This window comes from Chenopodium album, chromosome 7, assembly GCF_948465745.1.
Source record: "Chenopodium album chromosome 7, dcCheAlbu1.1, whole genome shotgun sequence".
Classification (NCBI taxonomy): Eukaryota; Viridiplantae; Streptophyta; class Magnoliopsida; order Caryophyllales; family Amaranthaceae; genus Chenopodium; species Chenopodium album.
This window is the reverse complement of record NC_137840.1, coordinates 59,987,701-60,011,684: the sequence shown is the minus strand read 5'-3', so window position 1 is coordinate 60,011,684 and position 23,984 is coordinate 59,987,701. Positions and strand designations below refer to the sequence as shown.

The 23,984-nt window shown below is 37.6% G+C and overlaps 2 protein-coding genes and 1 long non-coding RNA gene across 5 annotated transcripts; 1 reads left to right on the top strand and 2 right to left on the bottom strand.

Annotated features, from left to right (window-relative positions):
- The first annotated feature begins 6,829 nt into the window (after positions 1-6,829).
- LOC145639117 (large ribosomal subunit protein P3-like) lies at positions 6,830-8,619 on the top strand. Its single transcript, XM_081690279.1, has 2 exons — positions 6,830-7,120; positions 8,230-8,619. The coding sequence occupies exons 1-2, from the start codon at positions 6,923-6,925 to the stop codon at positions 8,389-8,391; spliced, it is 360 nt and encodes a 119-aa protein (XP_081546405.1). The 5' UTR covers positions 6,830-6,922; the 3' UTR covers positions 8,392-8,619.
- Positions 8,620-12,083: 3,464 nt separating this feature from the next.
- Positions 12,084-15,813, bottom strand: LOC145637999 (uncharacterized). 3 transcript variants are annotated; one of them, XR_014114578.1, is made up of 4 exons: positions 15,617-15,813; positions 14,662-14,760; positions 13,508-13,590; positions 12,084-12,899 (listed from the first exon to the last, which is right to left on the bottom strand). It is a non-coding gene; the product is annotated as an uncharacterized LOC145637999 (long non-coding RNA). The 3 variants fall into 3 exon arrangements; XR_014114579.1 differs by having other exon boundaries at positions 15,627-15,813; XR_014114577.1 differs by having other exon boundaries at positions 13,508-14,760.
- A 139-nt stretch (positions 15,814-15,952) lies between these two features.
- Positions 15,953-20,059, bottom strand: LOC145640390 (uncharacterized). Its single transcript, XM_081691678.1, has 2 exons — positions 17,244-20,059; positions 15,953-16,655 (listed from the first exon to the last, which is right to left on the bottom strand). Exons 1-2 carry the CDS (start codon positions 20,057-20,059, stop codon positions 15,953-15,955), a joined length of 3,519 nt encoding a protein of 1,172 aa, XP_081547804.1.
- Between the last annotated feature and the right edge of the window lie 3,925 nt (positions 20,060-23,984).

The window sequence follows — 23,984 nt, the reverse complement described above, 5'->3', positions numbered from 1 at the left end:
GTTGAATATTAATGCACAAATAAACTATTATTGGCGATCACTTAAATTATAATCGAATTTACCCTAAACAAGATTATTAATTATCTCATTAAGCGTGATTATAAGTACAAATTCCCTTTAAACATGCATAAAAGGCGTGATCAAGCAATAACAATAAATATCAAGCAACATAATAATAATCACAATAATAATAATAATGATAAAATAATCATGAATCATGTTAAAGCATAATAATAATAGCAAGATCCTAGGCATGATACTAACAGGATTAATAACAAACCCTAGCATGTCACTAAGCAATAAAAATCAAAACTTTAACCCTAACATGAATATTAGGAAGAACATAAAAGGCATCATACTTTTAATCATACTTAATATTAAAGTTACCCTAGACATGATACTAGGAATCAAAATAACAATCTAAGCATGAACTCTATATAATAACATCAATAAAAACCATTAAAGTACTTACTTTGATGCCTCGTACCTCTTTCTAATAACAAAATACACACGTTAGTAACTTCAAGGAAAATAATAAACAAAACAATTAAATTAAATAATTGAAAGAGAGATTTGGGACCAAACTCTCAGAAATTAAACCTTTCACGTCTAGGGCGAAGGCAACTTCGAATATGGCTAGGTGTGTCTAGTGCTAATGTATGAGGAATTGTGCATTTGAGAGAAGCTAGTTTAGAAAAGAGAAAAAGAGAGAGTAATCAAGAAAATCTCGATAAGAGTTAGAAAGAATAAGAATTGATGAGAATTGATGATTGTAGGTGATTGAAAACGGAGTTTTTACGACGTTATTTATAAAGAAAATCAGCCAAAAAGATAAAATATCAAAACAGAGTTCTGACGCAAATAAAACCTGATTAGCGCCAACGCTGGTTATTGGCGTCATACGACAACATTAGCGCCAGGCCGCCCAGGCGCCAATGCTAGCGCTAGGCACTACAGCTGGCGTTTGGCGCTGATTCAGAAATTCACGCGTTTTCTTAAAATCAGATAGAAATTGTCGTATAGGAGGATAAAATCGTATTTTCCTCAAAAAATGTTCATTGATTCTAATTAAAACTCTAAAAAGTCAATTTATCAATGCTTATTGAATTAGGAATGAAAAGAACCTTCTAGAAGAATCTAGAAGACTAAAACCATTCCTAATTGCATTAGGAATGATAAATCTATATTAGGCCCTCCTCTAGATCATTGGGCCGCATATAAGGCTCAAACCGGGCCCAGTTTAGTAAATTGGCCATAACTTCCTCAATATTCATCGGAATTGGGCTTATAATATATCGTTGGAAAGCTATTGTCAAGCCCCATCCAACTACACTACTATTGGACCCATATCATGGACTAACCAAATTGGATTGGATGTTTTCTTAAAATAAGTTTTCAAAAACAGAGAGAAGAGAAAAGAAATTAAAACTATCCGCAACACTAGACTTTCCACACTTTCACTTCATTCGATTATGATTCGACGCGAAAGGTACTCATCACCGGGTTTGGTTTTGGGGAGACACAAATGGGTGTCTACAGCAACCTTCGAGTGGGCGCGGGACAGAGGCGCATCCAGCCCTGCGGTTGGCTGATTGCATTGCTTAGATTCAAACGCTAATATCTTCTGTTCTACGAATCTTCTCGGGGCATGTAGCATATCATTGGAAATTTCTTCAAGTCTAGTTTCCAACGCAACTTGAATCACTTCAATCCGATCTGTAGAACTCGAGTTATGGTCAAAACAGTGAGCAAAGGTCATTTTTAATACCCTACAAGCCTTCGTTTTTCTCCGTTTCTAACTCAAATTTGCTTCCGTAAGGTCCATAGCGACTCTCGCGGATGCTATTTTCATTTTCCATGCATAAAATCCTTAGAGCCAACATTCACGAGCATAAATCCCACGATCAATGAACTCGATCCATCGATTTCCATTCAAATATTATCTGAATCATCTCTAAACACTTCGAAAGCTTCCAAATGACTATGAAATCACCTGAAACATTAAGAAAAACACAAACGGAGCGTTATAGAGAGACATATGATAACTTATGCAGACATGACTCAAAAAACGACTAAGAAGACTATAAAAAGCTCTAAAATTAGCATAAACGTGCCTAAACAAAACTATATAAATATGATTTATCAATAATATGCAAAATTCATTTTTGCTTGATTTTGAATTGTGGTAACCAAAAGAGAAAATTGTGCTAAGTTTGTGGTTTTTGGACTAGGACAAGGGTTTGAATGAATGTGTTGGGCTCGGAACGGATTGGAGTAGGTAGATTATTATAAAAATGCGCTAGGAGTTTAAACAATTTTAATTTTGATGTGCAACCTGACCAATTGGCGGTAAAAGGTTATTCAACAACAAATTTGGAATTGGGGAGACTAGGTGTATACCAGTACAGATGAAAGCAATGCTAATGTCGTTTACCTTCCGCTATTTTTATTTCATAAAGGTTACTAATATTTTGTTACATGGATACCGTGTAGGGGTTGAGGAACTCCAAATAACTGAATCTTATATGTGGTTTTACTTTATTAGTAATTTTGCATGGTGTTATTTCCATGTATTTAATACCTAAAATTAAACAAAAGTTTGGTATCAACAATTACATTTCAAGATCGTAAATTATTTTCCCGTCAAAAAAAAAAGATCGTAAATTATTTCGCTTATTTAGAGTAAATATTTATGTTACTAATCAATGTATCTATTTTTTATTGTTTAAACACTTTGTTTTCCACATTGATCACAAACTGTACATTGATTATTGCTTTTATGCTACTTCGTATGTAATAGGATGCAACGTGGAAAAAGAAAATAAAGAAAAAAGGTTAATGAAGAGTTGAAATAGCTTGAAAAATTGAAAAATTAAGAATCGTTGGAAGTATAGGGAACCACAAGAAAATTCACTTAAATCCCCAACAAGTAGTGTTATGCAATCCTGAATGAGATTTGAACAATTTCTCTAGGTGTTCAAAGTGTCTTCTACGGTTTGTAACACTACTAGAAATAAGCCGAATTCCGACAGAAGTGTTCCGACGGACACGAAAATCCGTCGCAAATCGCAAAATTTCCGTCGGAAAATTCCGACGGATTTTAAACAGTTCTGACGGAAATTTCGTAGGAAAGTATATTCCGACGGAAAAATCCGTCAGAAATAAAATAATTTCCGACGGATTTAAACCCATCGGAAATTTCCGTCGAAAAGGCATCTGATAATATTTAAAAACAATCATATAAATAGTTAAAACCCTAAAAACACTCCCCTCATGGCCTCATTTCAGTTTTCTTTCTCTCTCTCCTCTCTTTAGCCGCACACCCTCTCTCTATTCTTTCTTCATCTACCTTCTTTATGTATCTCTCCTCTCTTGCTACTCCCTCTCTTCTCGATCTCCTTCTCTACTCCCTCTCTTCTCTTTATCTCTTCTCAATTGTTGATTTCCGAAGCTAGCCCACGAAGCAGTGAAGCACCCCGATGTATTTCCCGACCAAGTTCCCGACATGTTGTGGTTTTAAGGTCAAGTTCGACCATGGAAATGCTATATCTAGCGTTTCCATGGTCGAATTTGGCCTTATATAACCAATTTTAAGACCAATTTCAAGACTTTGAATCGTTGTGGTAAGTTTTTTGGTCTGAATTTCAACTTTGTTCTGTTTTCATTTTTTTCGGGTTTCAAGTTTACTAGATCGAATATATGTGGTTATGGTGGCTGTTGGAGTTCGGGTTTAGGGTGTTGGGATTTTAATTTTTTTTCTTTTTTTTTTTAATTTTTTCGGGTTTTGGCGGTTGTCTGATGTTGGGTTTCGGCGGTGGTTTTAGGTGGGTGGTGGCGGTGGTCTGTTTTCATTTTTTGTTAATTTTTTTTTCTTTTTTTTTGTTAATTTTTTTTTCGTTGTGTTTTCATTTTTTGTTCTGTTTTCATTTTTTTTTCGGGTTTCAAGTTTTCATTTTAATTTTTTTCTTTGTTTTTTTGTTAATTTTTTCGGGTTTGGTGGTAGATCTGGTGGTTGTGGGTGGGGTGGTAGATCTGGTGGTTGTGGGTGGTGGGGTGGTTCGGGACTGTTTATACGAGTTAGGGGGCTGGTCGTTGTGGCGGTGTCTGATGTTGGGTTTTTTGGTGGTTGGAGGTGGTAATACGCCGTGCCGGTGGTGGCGCGACGTATTGTTTTAAATTTCAGAAAAGCTTTTTCGACGGAATTTCCGTCGGATATTTTCGACCGAATTGAATCCGTCGGAATTTTCCAACGGATTATTGCAATGCCTGAAAATATTTTTTCAACGGGAAATTCCGTCGGAATAGTGTTTCTGACGGAATTTTCGTCAGAAAAGTTCATTTTTCCTACAACTGCTTTTCCGACGGAACCCTATTTCCGACGGATTTCAGGGTGTTCCGACGGAATTTTTCCGTCGGAAATGGGCCTTTTTCTTGTGGTGTAATAGGCTTGATAATCTACTTGCTCGTTTTTGGTGGTGTTCTTCTCCTTTATCTGCTCTTTATTTACCTCGAGGGCTGGGAGGTTTGGGTATTTGAAAATTTAGTTGCTTTAATGCTGCTCTCCTTTCTAATAAGTAGTCTTGGCGGCTTATGCATAATTCTCATATTCTTTTTTCTAAGGTGTATCGAGCAAAGTATCCGTCTTTGTTGGCTTCTCATGGTACGGTCAACACGGTCAGGCCGTCTTGGGGTTGTCGTAGTGTATTACAAGGTTTTCAGACCCTTCGACATGGTTTGATGTGGAAGGTGGGATCTGGTACCAACATTAGTATTCTTGATGATAGTTGGGAGCTTGGGATTCAGGTTCAATTTAAGGATTATGTGAACAGGGTGGGTGCCCCATCCTTTGTTTCTGATCTAATTAATGTGTGTTCGAACGCATGGAATACGGGTATGATTCATCGGTTGTTTCCTCCTCGTACGGCTGGCTTAATTTTGGGCCTTGAACGACCAAAGGAAAGAATCGATGATTTTGTTGATTGGAAATTTACCAGGGATGGGATGTTCTCCACGAAGGCTACGTATGTGTGCTCCTTGTGTTATGAGAATGGTGATCAGCGGTCACCTTTAGTTCTTGACTCAAGTTGGTGGAGACATTTCTAGGCTTCGCCTTTACTTCCGAAGTGGAACATGTTTGCTTGGAAGATTATCCATGATGTGTTGCCTTCTGCTTTTTTACTTGCTCAGAAGGGTTTGCCCGTGGAATCCAAATGTGGGGTCTGTCATCAAGGAGGTGGAGACTCTTTCTCATCTTTTCCGAGACTGTCCTTTTACTTGGAGTTTATGGGAGGACCAACCTTGTGGTTTAGCCTTGAATATATTCTAAGATCCAGTCCTTTGAAGAGTGGTTTCCCGAGGTTCTTTTTAGGTTTATTCATGATAAGGACTGGTTGATACTAGGTCGATTTTTTTAGTTTGTTATGGGCCCTCTGACTTACTCGAAACTCCTTGAGGTTTCGATCTGCGATTTATTCTCCTAAATCGATTTCAGAGCTAGCTTCTAGTTGGGTGGATAGGTGTTCCGAGGCTAGGTTGTTCAGATATGATATTACTCTTGAGTTTCCTCTTGAATTATCTTATACTATGTCTTTTGCAGTTCTTTGAGGGAATGCTTCGGATGCTTGTACTGTCAGTCTTAAGTTTGATGGGGCCTGGAGTTCTGATAGTCATAATGCGGGTACTGGATGGGTATTCTTGGATCTGGCTTCTGATGGTCATCTTGGGGGTGGGGCACAGGCTTGTAGTTCTGATTCTGCATTCCAATCTGAACTGACCATGCCAGGCAGCGTGGGTATTCTTCTTTACAGATTCTTACTAACTGTTCTTTTGTGGTGGATCTGCTTCGTTCTCAGGTTCCCAAGGATATTTCTGTGCGTTGGATTCAACAGAAGCTTCTGGAAGTTATTGGGGCTTTGGTTGTGTGTCATGTTCAGAAGGTTCCAAGGTCTACGGTTGCTCAAGCTCACTGTTTAGCAGGGATGGCGCGTCGGCTTGATTTGCTTTGTTTCCGTTTTTAGTTTGTTTGTTATTTGTTTGTTTTTAAGTTCTTTTGTCAAAAAAAAAAAAAACAGCAATGTTCAGATTAGATTGCTCAGAAGCGATCGAAGCCATTGTGAACCCACAAAACCCCTCCTCTAACATATAACAAAGGTCATAGAGCTAATTAAGTCACAACTTGTTTAGTAACCAAATTATAAACACTGTAATAAAAATGAATTTGTATGTAAATTTCACAAGTAAATTTATGTTTATTCTCATGATCACTCAAGACGACCTTTAAATTGTGTAATTATCTTAATACTTATCATTTCCACCTAATGCCAAGGAAACACATTTTTGGGATGAAATGACATTTTACAGAAATTATATATTTTCGAACTACATTACACTTAAAATTCATTTTTGCTACAACAATTAATTATCGGCTACCAAACGGAGTGTGAGGGACAATTTAATCTGCACTACACCACGCTTTAAAGTTCGATGAATCAAGCAAGGCCACCTCATGGGTTCATGGCTACAACCACTAAAGGGTGCAAAATTGTACCTTGAAATCTTGTTTATATCCATCGACCTCTTTTTCCTAATTGGGTTAAACTAAATTGGGCTAATCGTGATGTATACATAGTCAATGAAACATAAAACTAAATTGGGCTAAACTTCAAAGCCCTAACATCTTACAAACAGTCAAACACACACCCAAAAAGAAAGAAAGAAAAAAAAAAAAACTACTCCGTAAAAAAAGTTAAAAGTCAATTAATTACTCCGTAAAAATCAACCAATCTAGGGTTTTATTCCACTACATATAAAAGTCTGCTCATAAAATCTCTCTCCTCCTTCCTCGAAAGCCGTAATTCAAAATCTAATCTTACTTCCATCTCACTTTTCTCTCTCCTAAATTATCTTCGCAAATCAATCGACAATGGGAGTATACACCTTCGTTTGCAAGAAATCCGGCGACAGTTGGTCCGCCAAGCAACACTCCGGCGACCTTGAAGCCGCCGCCGATTCCACCTTCGATCTTCAGAGGAAACTCGTTCAAACCGCCCTTAGTTCCGGTGATTCCGGCGCTGTTCAATCCTCTTTCAATTACATCACCCCTTCCTCTGCTGTTGCTCAGGTTTGTCGGATTCTAATGATTTCTTAGATTTTGTGATTTAATTTAGGGTTTTGAATAATTGTTTATGAGTTGATTGTTTATGATTGGATTTTTTTCTTTTGTTGTTGGTTGGAGAATTGGAGTCTGAATTTATATAAATTCGTAGTTTTTATTTTTTAGTTTGATTTGTGAAATTGAATTGGATTTGAATTTGAATTTTGGTAATTGGATTGATTCGAACTTGATTAGAACTTGATCCGAAGTTTGATGATGATGTGAATTCGTAGTGACTTGAATTGGCTTTGGTATGAATGAATCTGATCTGAATTTGAACCAACTTAACTCAAGTAACGAAAACTAATCTGAAATATAATTTAGGGATCATAAATTTTGAAGTATAAATTTAAACGATCATAAACTGATCTGATAATGACTTGATCATATCTTAATCGACGGAGTCACGGAGATGCTATATAACCCGAGTTTGATTGTCCTGAAGACCCTGTACGGTTCGATCCGAATGAACATGATTAGTTAAGGAGTGTATTGTTTGATCGCTAGCTAGTCTACTGATCATATATTAATCTGATAATAACTTGATCATGTCTTAATCGATGGAGATGCTATATGACTCGAATTTAATTGTCCTGAAGACCCTGTACAGTTCGATCCGAATGAACATGATTAGTCAAGGAGTGTCTTGTTGATCGCTAGCTAGTCTAATGATCAACCTGATCATTCATTGTGATAAGTTTATAGGAGTTGCCTGTGTATCGTAATTGAAGTTGTACGCATATCGGCATATGCATTGGTACATGAATGTATTTATAGTGAGAGGTGTTTTGCTTGTCCAATTATGAAAATTATTACTTGTTTTTGGTCCATATTGAAATTAATCGTTCCATAGTTTGGTGTCAAACATGGATGATTGAAGTCTTAGTATCATAGCTAAATAATGTAATGTAATTTTGAGATTTTAAACAAGGTTAGTAAATGAGATTACATAGGATAACTGAACAACATGATGTGACCCCTAATGTATCTTGTGTTTGTGTTTCCCTTGTTTAGAGTTGTGATTCAGCTCTGGCTGTTGTCTGACATAGCTCGATTCTTTTTTTGATTTGGTCCAGGTGATCATTGGTGGAGCTGTTGCTGCCGCAGTTGTCGGTGGAGGAGCAGCTGCAGCAGCTCCCTCAGGTGGAGCAGCTGCCGCAGAGGCACCTAAGGAAGAGAAGAAGCCAGAGAAGGAGGAAAGTGAGGATGAGGATATGGGTTTCTCACTCTTTGACTAGAGTGTTAATTACATGTAACATCTCTTTTCGGCATGTCAGTATGTTATGAGGTGTTCCTAAGTGCTAGAATTGTGTTTAGATGTTCAGTTATCAGTATACCAGATGAACCCATTTGCTGAGAGTTTTGTTTGGAACTGGTTTTGCAGTTCTTGCCATGTCTTTCAATTTTATTGTCTAATTCTTTTGATGATAATATGCAATATTTATATCTTTGACCTTGCCGTAGTACTTCTACTTAGTAACCAAGTCGTGTTTCAGAATTAATTTTTTGTTCTAACCTTGAAGGGAAAGACGGTGATTGATTCCAGGATCTAGATTTGAGAACCATAGGAATCTGGCAATTAGGATTATTTCGAGTCTGCTATTTTATCACCACATTGAACTAGTTTAGAGTTTACTTCTAGGTTCAAGTGTTTGTTGGAGTAATCTATGCAGTGTGCACTTAGTATATTACTTAAGCAACAAGGCCATGCATGATCTCTCGCTATGTGTCCCATGACCAACTCATTCCTTTTTTTTTTGACACAAAGCAAGCACACAGCATATTATTACTCAATCAAGTCAATGTCTTTGCATACAGCTTCGTGTATCTCCACATTCCTAGAGTAAAAAATTTACTACATAATTATCTCTCCAATAATGAAACTTAGGACTTCTAAAATAGAAATTAAGTCGCAATGTATGATACAGAGTAATAATTTTTTTTTTTCACTTGTACTTGCTTTTGTAACTGTTATGTGAAACATATCGACAGCACTTAGGGTCTGTTCTCTTATGTTGAAATTCAATTCAATTCAGTTCAGCTCAGCTCAACTCCGAATTTCCTTCTCTTATAAAATATTTATTTCAGTTTAGCTTAGTTCAGTTCAGTTCAACTGAGTTCAGTCAATGAGAACAGGCCCTTAATCACTCAAATTACTTGCCTAACCATTTAACGTCATTGCTATCGCGCCACAACCACCAGCGTTGTCGCCATACCTACTGTTGTCTTCTTGATACTAGGTTAGAAATATTAATATGAATTATCTTGTACAAAAATATTTGTAATTTTAAAATTTTAAATTTTCATCAAAATTAAGATATAATACCTGTTCAACGTGGTCTAATACATATTTTAATATAGGAGCCCATTTATTAGTTTGCTATTTGCAATTTTTTTTTTTTTTTTTTTTTTTTTTTTTTTTTTGTAGGATGAATTAATAGGTTGTAGTTGTAATGTAAAAGCTTCTATATTTTAATTTTCAAAATTGTTAAATATGATAGCTCTATATAAAAAATAAAAAATAAAAAATAAAAAATAAAAAAAAATAAAGATGTCATCATCCTTGGATTAAGGCGGGAAATTTTATTATGAGTGTGACGTGTGGATAGTGATGATGTCAGCAACGTTATATTTTAGTAATAATTAATAGAATAGATTATAAGTTTATAACGGCAAAAAAAGTTTTTCTCATCAAGTGTTAAGAAAAATACTACGCTGCCACATGGCTACAATCTATTTTGTAAATGACATCCGATTTTTGGTTTTTTTTTTTCAATATAACATTCAATTTTATGATTTTATTTTTTATTTTTTATTTTTTTATTTTTTAATATTTGAAGAACATTTGTAATAAATTATCTTTGGTAACACTACACTTTTTAATTTTCTTAGTAGTGTAGGCGTCGTTCGAAGTGCGCCTACGTTAGAGCATGTTGTGAATATGCTTGGCACTCATAAGAAGTGAGAATTGACATATACGATTAGGGACAAGGAAAGTAGGGAGCCGCCAACAAGTTTTTAAGGAACTTGTAAACCGTTCACGGATTATAAAAGGCAACCACGATAAAGGGACAACGAAGGAAACAACGATTGACCCGTGAAGGTCACACCCCATTCATAATCCATGCCCCTCTTCGTATGCTTGAAGGTGACTCCGGATTCGATATTAACTCCATATGGTTCGGAACCATGAAAAGAGGATCGGAGATGATGGTACGAAGTGAGTCATGGAGTCACATTCGCCCGTATTGGCCTCTACTCGATTCTTATAGTGAAAAATGATTCCTGCGATTTCAAAGGCATACAAACAGAGATTCAATTTGCTCCAATCTATTATTAAGCTAAATTGGTTTAATATTAATGCAACACATAATTCTAAAATATTATGATCACTTGATTAAACAATAAGATTAAAAAGGAACCTAAACCGGTCGTCCAAATTATCTTATTAGGCGTGATTTTCAATTACATATTCCCTTTAAACATGCAATATGGTGATCATAAATAATAATAGAACAAACATTAATATTGGAAGCAATTTAACCATAATTCCAACAATATAAAATCGTTAGAAAAATAATAGAAATAAAAGGAACATAATTCTTAGTTTGATTCTGTTTGTTTGCAACTACAAAATAATAAACGAGTTAGTAACTTCAAGGAAATAATAATAAGACAATAATTAAATTAAATTAAATTAAATAGAATTGATTTGGGGCCAAACCCTCAAACAGTTCTACCTTTCACGCCTTGGCTTAAGGACAGAACCACGAGTAAAATATGGACTCCTTGGATTACTTGAAGAAGGAATTTTGAAAGAAGAAGGGTAGGCTAGTGTTTAGGCTAGAGCATAGAAGAGAGAAAAAACTAGAGAATTAATTGATGCCCCGTACATCAGAAATGAGGGGGTATTTATAGAAAAAATGTGCCGAGGGAACACACGGAACCCTAAAATGATAAAAACCCTAAAAAAGTATACCGCGTCACGGCAAAGTGTACCGTGACACGGGAAATCCCACCGTCAGACGGGAAACGTTCCCGTGACACGGTGCACATTTTTTGTGACGCGGGAAATATTTAGTGAACGGGGGAGAAAACACGTTAAGGATTTACGCGGAAAGGACACGGAAATTCCCGTGTCACAGCAGGTTTCCCGTGTCACGGGGAACCCCACCGTCAGACGGAAAAGTTTCCCGTGACACGGTGGATTGTTGCCGTGACGCGGGAATTTTCAGTCCGCTTTTCCGTCTAAATTCATTTTTAACCCTAATTTCCACTAGTACAAAACTAGCCTCAAGTAACACCCAATAAGTGTTACATAAGGTGGTAAAAATGTTACTATAGACAATAGGTAATACTTTATTGGGTGATACTTCCGCCCATGTTACCTAAGGTGTTATGTAACACTTTGGGTAACGTATGGTAACACTTTCAAAAGTGGTACTATAAACCCTCTTATGTAACACTTTTTATATTATTTGTATCATTTTTAAAGTGTTACCTTTTATTTCTTATGTAACACATATTTATCCTTAGTAACATTTTTTAATCATATGGTATAACTTTAATCGACATTGTGTAACACTTTTTAGAACTAATGTAGCACTTTGTCGGTTATTAGGTAACATTTTTCAATCATCTTTTAACAATTAGTAGCACTTTACTTGACATTATGTATCACTTTTTGCAAACTAATGTAGCACCTTATTAGTTAATAGGTAACATTTATTATTATTATTATTATTATTATTATTATTATTATTATTATTATTATTATTATTATTATTATTATTATAACAGTAATAATAATAATAATAATAATTATTATTATTATTATTATTATTATTATTATTTATTATTATTATTATTATTATTATTGAAATATAAAAATAATATTAATATGTATAACAAGGAATGTGAAATTAACATATAAAATAAAATAATTTGAATTGAAATAATTTATTTCATACTTCTTACAAAAAAAAAAAAAAACATCCATAAACACCAATTTTTTTATTGGCTAAACAATCTAATAATCAAAATGAAAAGAAGTGAACTTAAGTCTCTTTAGACCTCCAATTTCTATACAAATATACAATCAGCGCGGATGCAACAAACAATAGTAATAATAGCACATAGCCGCAGCTAGCTAGCGAAAACAACAGCTAACCAGTACCAGCAGCCATTAATACCAGATGACAGCAGTAGCAGCAAACATTGGTAGTCGTAGAAAATAGCAGCAGCAGACAGTAGTAGCAGCAACAAACAACAGTATAAGCAACTGACATCAGTAACAACAGCATAACACCATTGCCTTACTCTACCCTATCTAAGTTTGGACACCATTTCTAATCTCAACCTCCTCCCCTTCCTTACTGTGAAATGATATACTGGTGTATTTTTTTTATGTAGTAGTCTTGCCTATTACTTGCCTAATCTCAGTTTGGAAGTCTGATATAGACCTTCCTCTTAGATTGTTATGCTACTCTATCTTGATGTTGGTCGACAGGTGTTCCAATCTATTGTTGTGTCATCTACATCATATCCAAATCCATTCCTAATTGGATTTTTCTTTGCGTTGAATCTCCCCCTTGCAACCCTTGATCTAAGTGTTGTTTTTTTTTGGTGTTTTAAGACTATTTTCGTGTCCACAAACTGGGATTGAACAGCTTAACTAGAAGCAACACGAAAAATTTCTTTCGTGTTTGAAGCTAGCACTTTCATCCTCTTGAGTTTCCCCCTGATCCTGCAGAGTACAGGAGCAAAATATTTGATTAAATCATTGTTAAAGGCCATCATCATGGCATACGACTTCAGATTTTAACAGCTCATGACAATGCAAGGTTAAACTGCAAAAAAATTACTTTCGACATTCCCAGACAGTAGCATATCAGATGAATTGAAACAAGTTTAAAGCCAATAGCAAGCCACGCGATCGATGTGCACAATCTCACAATCATGTAGAATTAGAGTAGGCCCAATGTATATAGCCAATTAACGATGACAAAAAATTGAGAAAAAATCATACCCATGTCGGGCCTCTAAGCCTAGAAAACTTATTAACTATTTAATCAAACATTTGAAAAATTGCTGATAATGATCCAAATGCAGTGCAGTTTTTTCGGTAAGAAATGGCTACATCACAAGCTATGTATTTCAACACTAGTATATTCATTATGTTAAAACCATTTAGCAGGGAAATAGGTGTCAAGACCCACTAGCAACGAAATGCTTAGGTACAAAAAAATCACTATTCACCTACCAACCAATTACAATTAATAAAACCTCTTTGGAGTTAAAAAATTATACAATATAATGAATGGTTGACCTCCATAAAAGGTGCAAATATTTTACCTTACTGTTCCAGTACAGAGCCTAAGTATGATTAAGACCTCCATCTTGAAAGTAGTGGCTCCTGCCTTCCAAGCAGCTATACCCTGAAAATGAAACCTTATTTGGACAAAACCACTTGAATGAAACAAAATATAAAGGGAAATATTCAGAATAGCATATCACACAAGAAGATTTAGGCTAGGATAATTTCAAAGTACCTACTAGCCTTAAGAGTAGTAGACCTTGGATACATACATTGTCGCGCCTTCAATGCTCTAACATTTTTTTTATAAGTCGGTGTCCTAATTTTATTCTACAAACTACATTTTTATGAGGAAATGCTTTTCAGCTAAAGTTATCTGAAAATGATTATGATATAAATTGAGTAGAACACAACACTAATCAATAGTGCACAACACTGAAGCCCTTTTGCTTCTTGGACTTGCCAACATTACTAGACCAGAAGCTTCTCGATCTTGAGTAGGAAACACCATTCGTACGGTGTTGGAACAAGGTATGCAACATGCAAGCCAAATTAATGATAAAGGGTCCTGGTCTCAGAAGAGATGTAGCATTGAAATAGAACATATAAATAAATGCAAAGATATAAGACATTTATAGAGGACAATCATAATGGTTAATATAACATCACAAATGAGAAAACAGAAAGAATTCCTCAATCTTTTTTCAATTCTGTCCATATTTTGTATTCTTAACATTCTGGCATCAACATAAAATTCCAGATGATTTTGGGAAATAATAAACACATAAGCTCTTTAATGAAGCAAAGAGCACCATGAATCCACAATTAAGCAAGAAATAGTCATAATTCAGGCTAGAACTCCAATTATAATTCCGATTTCAACTTTAATTGCAATAAACGACTTGCAACTCTATGTTTATGTAAATCAGAAATTCAAAATCTCAAATCTCTCAAATTTATAATTTAGCCAAAATCAGCCAAAATTATAAGAAAAACTTAATAGAAGTACATAATCTAATTCATCAGTAAATAATTTTTTAAAAAAGACAAAGAAAACCCATGTAAAACAAATTTAATATCATTTCAGTCACCAAATAATCCGGATATTATTATTATTTTGGGGAAATAAGTCTCCACCACATGATAATCCAGGAGGAAAACCTGAAATTTAGAAAAGCAAGTAAGAAGTTACCTCAGAGTTACGATCAAGACGATTGGAGGAAGAGAAATCATCACTTAACCAAGGGTGTGCCAAGCAAGAAGGGTGCAAATTGAAGTAATATCACCCAGTCTAAAAAATTGAAATTCAAAGATTAAAAAATACACCTCAATGAAGGAGAGAAATCTCGGTGCTTTAATCTTCACTTGTACTTGAGGAAACTAAAAAAATTCATAGCTAAATTGCTAGTAATAGTTAGATCATAGCTAAAATGCAAAAATTCATAGCTAAAGATTAAAAGTCATGGACATCAGAGCAATGATCACAAGTTATAACTTCAAGTCTGTATCATGTCCTGAAAGTCGTAGCTGTTATTAATACTAGGAGCTCGTTTCCCCATCTCCCAACCCCCATTAACCCCATACTAATTTTCAATATTAGAATGAATAATTATCGGGCTATACTTATGCGACACAATCAGCTCAGCCCATCACTAAGTCAATGATACCTATTTAACTGCTCTAATTGTCGACATTATTTACATGCTCATTCTCTAATCTAAAAAGATAATATATGCAGTAGCCACCTTAGCTTCAAAAGGCAGCAGTAGCCTTGCAAGGGCAGACAGTTGCACCCTTGCTTTGGTAGGGCACGTAGCAGAGGCCTTGCCTTTGCAGGGCAGCAGCTGCACCCACACCCCTACACACACTCCTGCCCTGCAAATACCCCCTTCCCTACAAACACCCCTCTTTACCTACCCGCGATAATCGAAAAAAAGAATAAAAAAAAAAAAAAAATCCCAAACTCGTCTAAATACTTTGACCAATTCAGATGCATGCAAATTTCAGTATGATAATAGTGAAATTAAACATTTTAATTGGCAAATTCAACATCAAATTAAGAAATTATCAATAAGATTTGAAAGGGGGAATTGAAACCCTAACTTTACGTAGCTCATATTCTTGTTGATAATGGAAAGGAGAAGGACCTGAACTAACCGTAACCCTAACTAAAAGGAGGAAGCCGTTGAAGATGGAGGCCAAGAGGTATCAATCGCTGGTACGGGCTGTTGCGATGGAGATAGGCTGCGGACTGCGGTGGACGGGGGCTTCAGTGGAGAGAGCAAGAAGGGGGTGAAAAGCTGAAAGCTTGAGGGACGAAGAAAGTTGTGACTGTGGGTTTATTTCAAATATGCAAAAAAAAAAAAAATTGAGAATATAAAGTGTTTTTCTTCGAATAAAAAACATAAACAATTTATTTATTTATTTATTTATTTTTTTTTTGACAATGGTTACAACTAGGGAACAGCCCAGAAAAGGGGATATTAACCATATTTTCTACATTTAATGGCTAAGTCATGGGCTTTCTGAACAGAACGTCTATCTACCTTGATACACACTAGAAAGTCTCTCTTTGACGCCTGACGCTTAATGTCTTGGGTGATACTTTTAAGTTCCTCCAAAATCTTTCCTGTCTGGTGCCGCAAATTCTCAACTACCACCGAGGCATCCGTTTTGATAATTAGATTGTGATATTGAGATGGAGCCTCCTTAATAGCTGTGAGGATTGCTATCGCTTCTTCCTGAGTTGGAGAGTTAGAGAAGGTTCTTGTAGCTCCCTGATAGGAATTGCCTTGATTGTCAGTCGCGCTCCATGCTGTTGCTGCTTGCCATTCCCCTGTATGAGGGAGAAAATCTTTCTTCCAAGCCGCATCAACCAGGATAGTAAGATAAGGATGTCTCGTAGGTTTGCCCGAGCTCCAAATTACTGGCATTTTGGCTGTAGTCAAGCTTCTTACGTGTTTCTGAGAAGAGGATTGATTTATCATCTCTGCTGCTTCCCATCTTTGGATGTGTACCTGTGCTCTTTCCAGTATAGCAACTGGATTGACACTCACACCCTTAAAAATGATATCATTTTTGTGATTACAGATTGACCATAAGGTTGAAATAAATGTGATGATGCTGAACTTTGCTTCCTCGTTGCGCTGTTGACAAAAGAAATTGATGAAATTAGCTACCCACTCCCTGCAAGATAAAAAACACGGGTTAGACGAAACAATTCCCAGTGTAGAGGCAGCCCAAACTCTCCTGCTGATTTCGCAGAATCTGAACAGGTGATTGGCATCCTCTTGTTCCTTTCTGCACAAAGAGCAGGTCTGCTGTATCATCACTCCTCTTTTTCTTAGCACATCGCTTGTTGGTATGATATTTTGAGCGATTCTCCAGACAAACCATTTCAGGTTGGGCTGGATGTGAAGCTTCCATAGATTCCTCCAGAAATTGTTCCTGATTGGGTTCGTTAATCTCGGACTTGCTTGCTCTATATGCGTCCAGTATCCTGATTAGAACTCGCCATGCTTATCTTGTTTCCAGAAGAACTCATCTTCTTGGCTTTGGTCTGGGATGTGAGTGTCTAGGATGCTATGTGCTGAGTTCTTGTCAAAATTGTTCCAGATTATACTCGCATTCCATCTCCTTTCAGAAGATATTAAATCTGCCACTACTGCATTCTGTTGGATTGAGGCTGATGGTAGGAGGTTCACCCGATCCTTATCTGCTCAACAGTCTTGTAGGATAAAAGTTGATGCTCCATTGCCTATTCTTCGTCCGAACCCTCCCTTTAAGGAGTGAATAACTCTGATCATGCTTTTTGCTGCCCATGAGCCTTTTTGGATAGACTTGTTGGAATAGCCCAATGTTATCGGATCTGCTCCATATCTAGCTCTAAAGATCTTACTAGCCAGGAGGTGGGGGTTTCTGTATAGTCTCCAACCATTCTTCATTAGTAGAGCAACATTTACAGCTCTCATGTCTCTCATCCCTAACCCACCATCAGATTTATGTAAATTTAGGACTTCCCTTCTCCTCCAACACATGCCTCTTTTCTTATCACTTGGGCTCCACCAGAATTTGTTGATGGTGGAATTGATTTTTTTGATAATGACCTGCGGGCACCAAAAGATGGATAGAACATGATGAGCTATAGCTACCAGAATGCTTTTGATGAGAAGGAGTTTGCCTGATGGAGACAAGAATGAAAATTTCCAGGAGGTGATCTTCTGTTGGATTCTGTCAAGGATAGTGGAAAATTTGGGTGCACTTCTGCCATCTATGTCCATCGGACAACCCAGATAGGTTCCTAGTTCTTTCGAGCTCCTTACCCCAATTGGCTTCCTCATAAGTTTTACAAATCTAGAGGGAGTATTTGGGCTAAATAGGATAGAAGACTTGTTCAGGTTTACCACCTCTCCAGAGATGGAGCAGAAGTTATCCAAAACTTGCTTGATAAGTCTGCAGGATGATGGTGTGGCTTTGAAGCAGAAGAGCGCATCGTCAGCAAAGAAAAGGTGCTTAATAGCTGGTGCAGAGCGAGCTACTTTAATTCCTTGAAGTGCATTACTTGATTGGAGAGCAAGTAGTTTCCTTGAAAGAACCTCCATGACCAAAATGAAAAGATAGGGGGAGAGGGGATCTCCCTGTCTCAAGCCCACTTTTGGAGAGAAGAAGGGAGTTGGCTCCCCATTAATTAGAATGGCATAATTGACTGTGGTTATACACTGCATAATCCAGCTTCTCCAAGTGAGGGGGAAGTTCATTTGTTGGAGAATTTTCTCAATAAAGGTCCAACTTACTCTATCATACGCTTTGCTTAGATCAATCTTTAGTATACCCTCAAATCGACTACTCCTTCTTCTAGACTTGACCCTATTCAGAATTTCGTGGGCGATAAAGCAATTATCACTCATTAGTCTTCCCGGGATAAAAGCATTCTGAAAATCCCCTACTAGCTCCGGAAGTATCACCTTGAGCCTGTTAACCAGGCATTTCGAGATCACCTTATATAACGAGTTACACAAGCTGATAGGTCTGAATTCATCCACCTTTTTTGCGTGCTGGAATTTCGGGATCAAAGTGATATATGTCCTATTTAACTCCTTTAACATATAGCCAGAAGAGAAAAAATGCTGGACTCCTTGAATGATGTCCTGTTTCACTATACTCCAGTTTTCTTGGATAAACATCGGAGGCGTACCATCCGGGCCCGGTGATTTTAAAGGGTGTGGAGCAAAGGTTGCAACACGAATTTCTTCAGCAGAGAAAGGTTTGTTAAGCCAGCTGTGATGGGCCTCATTCAACATTGGTAAGTCTGCCAGCCACTCTTCACTAATGTCCAATCTGTCTTGGGCTTGGGCCTGGGTTAAGCAAGGTCCATCAAACAACTTAGTGAAGTACGTTTTGAAGAGGTTACGAATTTCTCCTTGATCCGAGATCCACACCCCCTCCTCATTCTGTATAGTACGTATCTCCGCCTTAAGTGATCTAGCTTTCACACTCTTGTAGAAAAAGGAGGTTGATTGATCACCAAAAGCGTCCCATTTTGATTTAGCCCGTTGTCTCCAATACCACCATTGTACAGTAGCCTTCTCCTCTTTTGCTTTCCTTTGCGAAATCTCATCTCCCAAGTTTTCAAGTTCCAAGAGCTTGTCCTCGGATTGTAGGTCTTGCAACTCGTCTTTTATGCATTTCCAATCATATTGTAGGTATGTTTTCTTTTTATTTAGGCACCAGTTTTTTAGATCCATTAGGCAGTTCTTAAATTTTCTTTGGGCTTGAAAAAGGTGGGAGCCTTGGACTTGTTTGGCCCAAGAAGAGGTTATTAGCTCATGGACTTCTGGGAGCCTTAAGCACCAGGCTTCCATTTTGTAAGGGCTTTTCCTTCTTCCCAAAGAGGGGCTGACTTCTAGAATGATAGGTGAGTGGTCCGAGAACATGATTGGGAGATTCCACACTCTAGCATTTGGAAATAAGAACATACAATCATTATTAGCGTAGGCTCTATCTAATTGCTCGTAAATTGGGTCCTGAGTTCGATTATTACACCAAGTGTATTTTAACCCAATCGAGTGGATTTTAGCCAGATTATGTTCTATTATCCAATAATTGAAGTCACTAGCCCCTAGGATAAAGTCATTACCCCCCAATTTCTGATCGGGGGATTCCAGTTGGTTGATATCACCTATCATTATCCAGCTACCCCTATAGACATGCATCAGTTCGCTAATGGCATTCCAGACTGACATCCTTTGCGAGAGGGAGGGGCACCCGTACACACAGGCCAAGTAATAAGAAACATCTCCTACTAACGTAATATTACAAAGGATAACATTGGTTAAATCTACGACTACTCTAACCTGGACCCTATCCGACCAACAAAGAAACAGACCTCCTTTGTTGTTACAAGCATCTACACCCGTAAACCCACCATAACCTTGTTTACCAAAAAAGGGGATTAACGAGCTAACAGAACATTTGGATTCACTAATAAAAATAAAATCAACATTAAATCTAGCCGCTAAAGACGAGATCATAGGGAAAATTGGGGAATCTCCGTCGTTCATTCCCCTACAATTCCAACTCAGGACACTCATTTTTCCTCATGAGGCTGTGGGCCAGCCGCGCCATCAGCAAACGTCCCCTGAGCAGGCTTGCTCGTGACTTCGTCCTCCGAGCTCACTGTATCCTCCCACACCGAGATCTTCAAAACTTGAAGTCTCACAGGCAGCTTGTTCTTCTCCTCCGCCTCTTGCATCTTTTCCCAAATATCATCCTCCCCACTCCATCCAAACCTGAACTTCTTGTTGCTCTCTTGGCGAAGAGTCAGACCTCTTTTCTCCGCACTTCCTTTCCTATCCATGCTATCTCCTCCAGATGTCTGCTCTTCCTCCTTAGCCAGGTCTTTCTCCACTCCTTTTCCCCATCTTTTCTTTCTTGCTCCCTTCTATGTGAATCTCCTTCCCTTCCTTCTCTTAAACAGCCTCTTTCTTTGATCATGCGAGTAGAACTCTTGTTCAAAATCCGAGGAAGGGTCGCTGGGGTGAATCTCCAGATTGCTTATTTTAAGGGCGTCTTCCAAATCCTCTGAAGCAATCGAGGATGGAGCTGTGTTGAAGGACTCAACAGAGGTTGGGGAATTTGGAGGGTTCTCTGTTGAAAAGTTGGCTAGGGAGAATTTTGAAGAGCTAGAGGATGAGCCGTGAGCCGGTCCTTTCAGTTTAGGCCAGTTATGGGCGGGGTTAGAGGAGCCCACATTCTGGGAATAAGGCTTGCAATCCGTTGTAGTTGTTGCTATGAGGGAATTCAGAGAGACATATGAAGGAGAACCCTTTGCTTGGGAGGCACGGTAGGTTTCTAGTTCTTCCTTGTTGACCATGACTAGGGGGAAGGAAAATTCAATACTTCTAATAATAGGGTCAACCAAAATATTCTTTGGTTTAAAGGGGTCCAAGAGAGGGTTCTTTGTATATACTCTATCTGTGGGGACTAAATGTACTTGATAATCATCCTCAATTTCCAGATTTGAGGTGGGCAACTTGGAAAAGGACATGGCAGTTGGTGGTTGGGCTGAAAATAGAAGGTGAGAATAAAGTAAATTGGTGGTGGGGTTATTGACCGGATTAAACGGGGGAGAAGCATTATAAACCAGAGAATAAAAGAGCATAACAGGGAGTTTAAAAGGGGTGTCATAACTACGGGTGGTTGGGGAAATAGCTGAGCGGAAATTTGAAGCTGAGGAGGGAGAGAAATCAATAAGATCATCAATGATTTTATTTGAATCCTTGGAGACGAGGAGACAGCCCTGAGTTCTGTTCCAGGAATTCGAGGCTCGAGGCAGCTAACGTGTACGGTAAAGGTTTACTTGCAATAGGGGGTCATTGAGTCGTAGCAAGTCCAAGTCAAAAAAGCGATGGAAAGACTCTGGGTTGGAAAATAAGCTATAAATAGGACAGGTGGATTGATTACCTGGCAATGGGAGTTGACCCTCTGTGCCTTGATTTTGACTAACGGCCCTTTCAGACCTTACCTCCCCGTTAGGAACTCCGTTTTCCCCTGAGATGGCTGTAAGTGTGGTTCGCCTGGATTTTCTCCTGTATTCTTCTTCAGATTCCGACCCCGTGGCTGATGTTGAGCGTCGACACCAGTTGGCAGTAGCATATTTTCTCTTCTGAGCATTGCAGCAAGGCTTTGATTGTAAAATCCTTCTCCATTTTTCCACTCTGTTTTCCCCACTCTGCAGAGCTGGGACAATTATAGCAGGAAGAGGAGTTAATCCTCTTCTTGTTCTTAAACATAGGTGTAGACACCCATTTGTGTCTCCCCAAAACCAAACCCAGTGATGAGTGCCTTTCACGTTGAATCATAATTGAATGAAACGAAAGTGTAGAAAGGTCTAGTGTTGCGGAAAGTTTTATTTCTTTTCTCTTCTCCCTGTTTTTGAAAACTTTATTTTAAAGAAAACAGCCAATCTAGTTTGGTTGGTCCATGATATGGGTCCAATAGTGGTATAGTTGGATGGGGCTTGCAAAGACCTTTCCAACGATATATTATAAGCCCAATTCCGATGAATATTGAGGAAGTTATGGCCAATTTACTAAACTGGGCCCGGTTTGAGCTTTATGTACGGCCCAATGATCTAGGGGAGGGCCTAATATGATTTATCATTCCTAATGCAATTAGGAATGGTTTTGTCTTCTAGAACATTCTAGAAGGTTCTTTTCATTCCTAATTTAATTAGGACTCTTTAGAGTTTTAATTAGATCAAATAGCATTTTCGACTGAAATTATATTATTTTATCTTCCCGTACGGGAAATTTATCAGATTTTCGAAAACGCGTTGAATTCCAATTTGGTGTCCAACCCCAGGCCTTGGCGCCAGACGCCAGCATTGGTGCCTGGCGCTAGCCACTGGTCCTGGCGCCAATGAGCCAGGGCTGACGCCAAGGTGGTTTTGTGGTCTTCAGACTCTGTTTTGATAAATTATCTTTTTTGGATGATTTTCTCTATAAATATCGTATCAAAAACTCCGTTTTCATGGATCATCTACATCTATCGTTCACCAATTCTCTTTATTCTTAAGTTTTCATCAACTCTCTTCATTCACAAATTATTCATCAATTGGCTTTCAACTCTCTTCATTCACAAATTATTCATCAATTAGCTTTCAACTCTCTTTCAATAATCTTCATCATTCATCTCTTTTCATCAACTTTCATCAACATTCATTCTTTCTTTTCTTCCTTGTTTTTAAATACAAAATTCCGCATTCATTAGATCTAGAAACACCTAGCCATATTCGAAGTTGCCTTCGCCCTAGACGTGAAAGAAAGAGGTACGAGGCATCCAAGTAAGTGCTTTAATTGATTAATTGATATTATGATGTAGATATCATATTTATATTGTTATTTTGATTCCTAGTATCATGTCTAGAGTAATTTTAATATGATTGTTACGGTGCTTCCTATGTTCTTCCTAATATTAATTCATGTTAGTATCATGTTAGGGCTAAAGCTTTGATTTTTATTGCTTAGTGACATGCTAGGGTTTGTTATTAATCTTGTTAGTATCATGCCTAGGATCTTGCTATGCTTTAACATGATTATGATTGATATTATTATTATTATAATTATTATTCATGATATTGATTATTTATTATGTTGCTTGGTATGTATTATATTTTTTATTCTTTATTGCTTGATCACCTTTATTACATGTTAAAGGGAATTTGGTACTTGCAACCACGCTTAATAAGATAATTAATAATCTTGTTAGGTTGATTGTGATTATAATTCAAGTGATCGCCAATAATAGTTTATTTGTGCATTAATGTTCAACCAACATAGATTAAACAGGTTTAGGGTTAATCCTATTGATTGCATGTTAATCAGAAAGCGCACATGAATACGAGCAGAATAAAGTAGAGGCCTATTATTAGGGCAGGTTCAATCTCTTTTAGGTTGGATTTGTACCATCATCCCCTAACCCTTATTTGGTTCATGACCTTATGGAGTTGACGATCTCTTGGATCGTTAAGGGGTGTAACCTTCACCTCGTGATGGTTTACAAGTTCCTTAAAAACTTGTTGGCGACTCTTTTGCTCTATCTTCTTCCCTTTTGGACGCCACCGTACTTTAGTGTATGATCACAGTGGGGTTCAAGCTAGTGGGATTTTAAAGGCTTGAAATTTATTCCCTACAATAGGGAGGAGCTAGAAGCTGCAGTGCTTTTCAGTTTCTTCAGGGCACTTTGGGTAGTCGAAGCTAGGAGTTCTTGAGCTCCAATCTCTTAGACTTGTCTCTTGTTTCCTCGGATACTTGGACCTGGGTCTTGTGGACTTGAGTGATTGCTGGACGATGCATCAGACATTGGTGAGTCTCCACTAGAAGAGTTACTGTGGGAGCTCTGATTCCCTGTCTGGTTATCTCCCGGCGAGGAATTCGGGGGAGTATGTTGTGAAGAAGAATAGGTTGGGGAAGGATGAGGAAAGATCCTCAGGTTCACTCTCGAAGTTCTGAATCT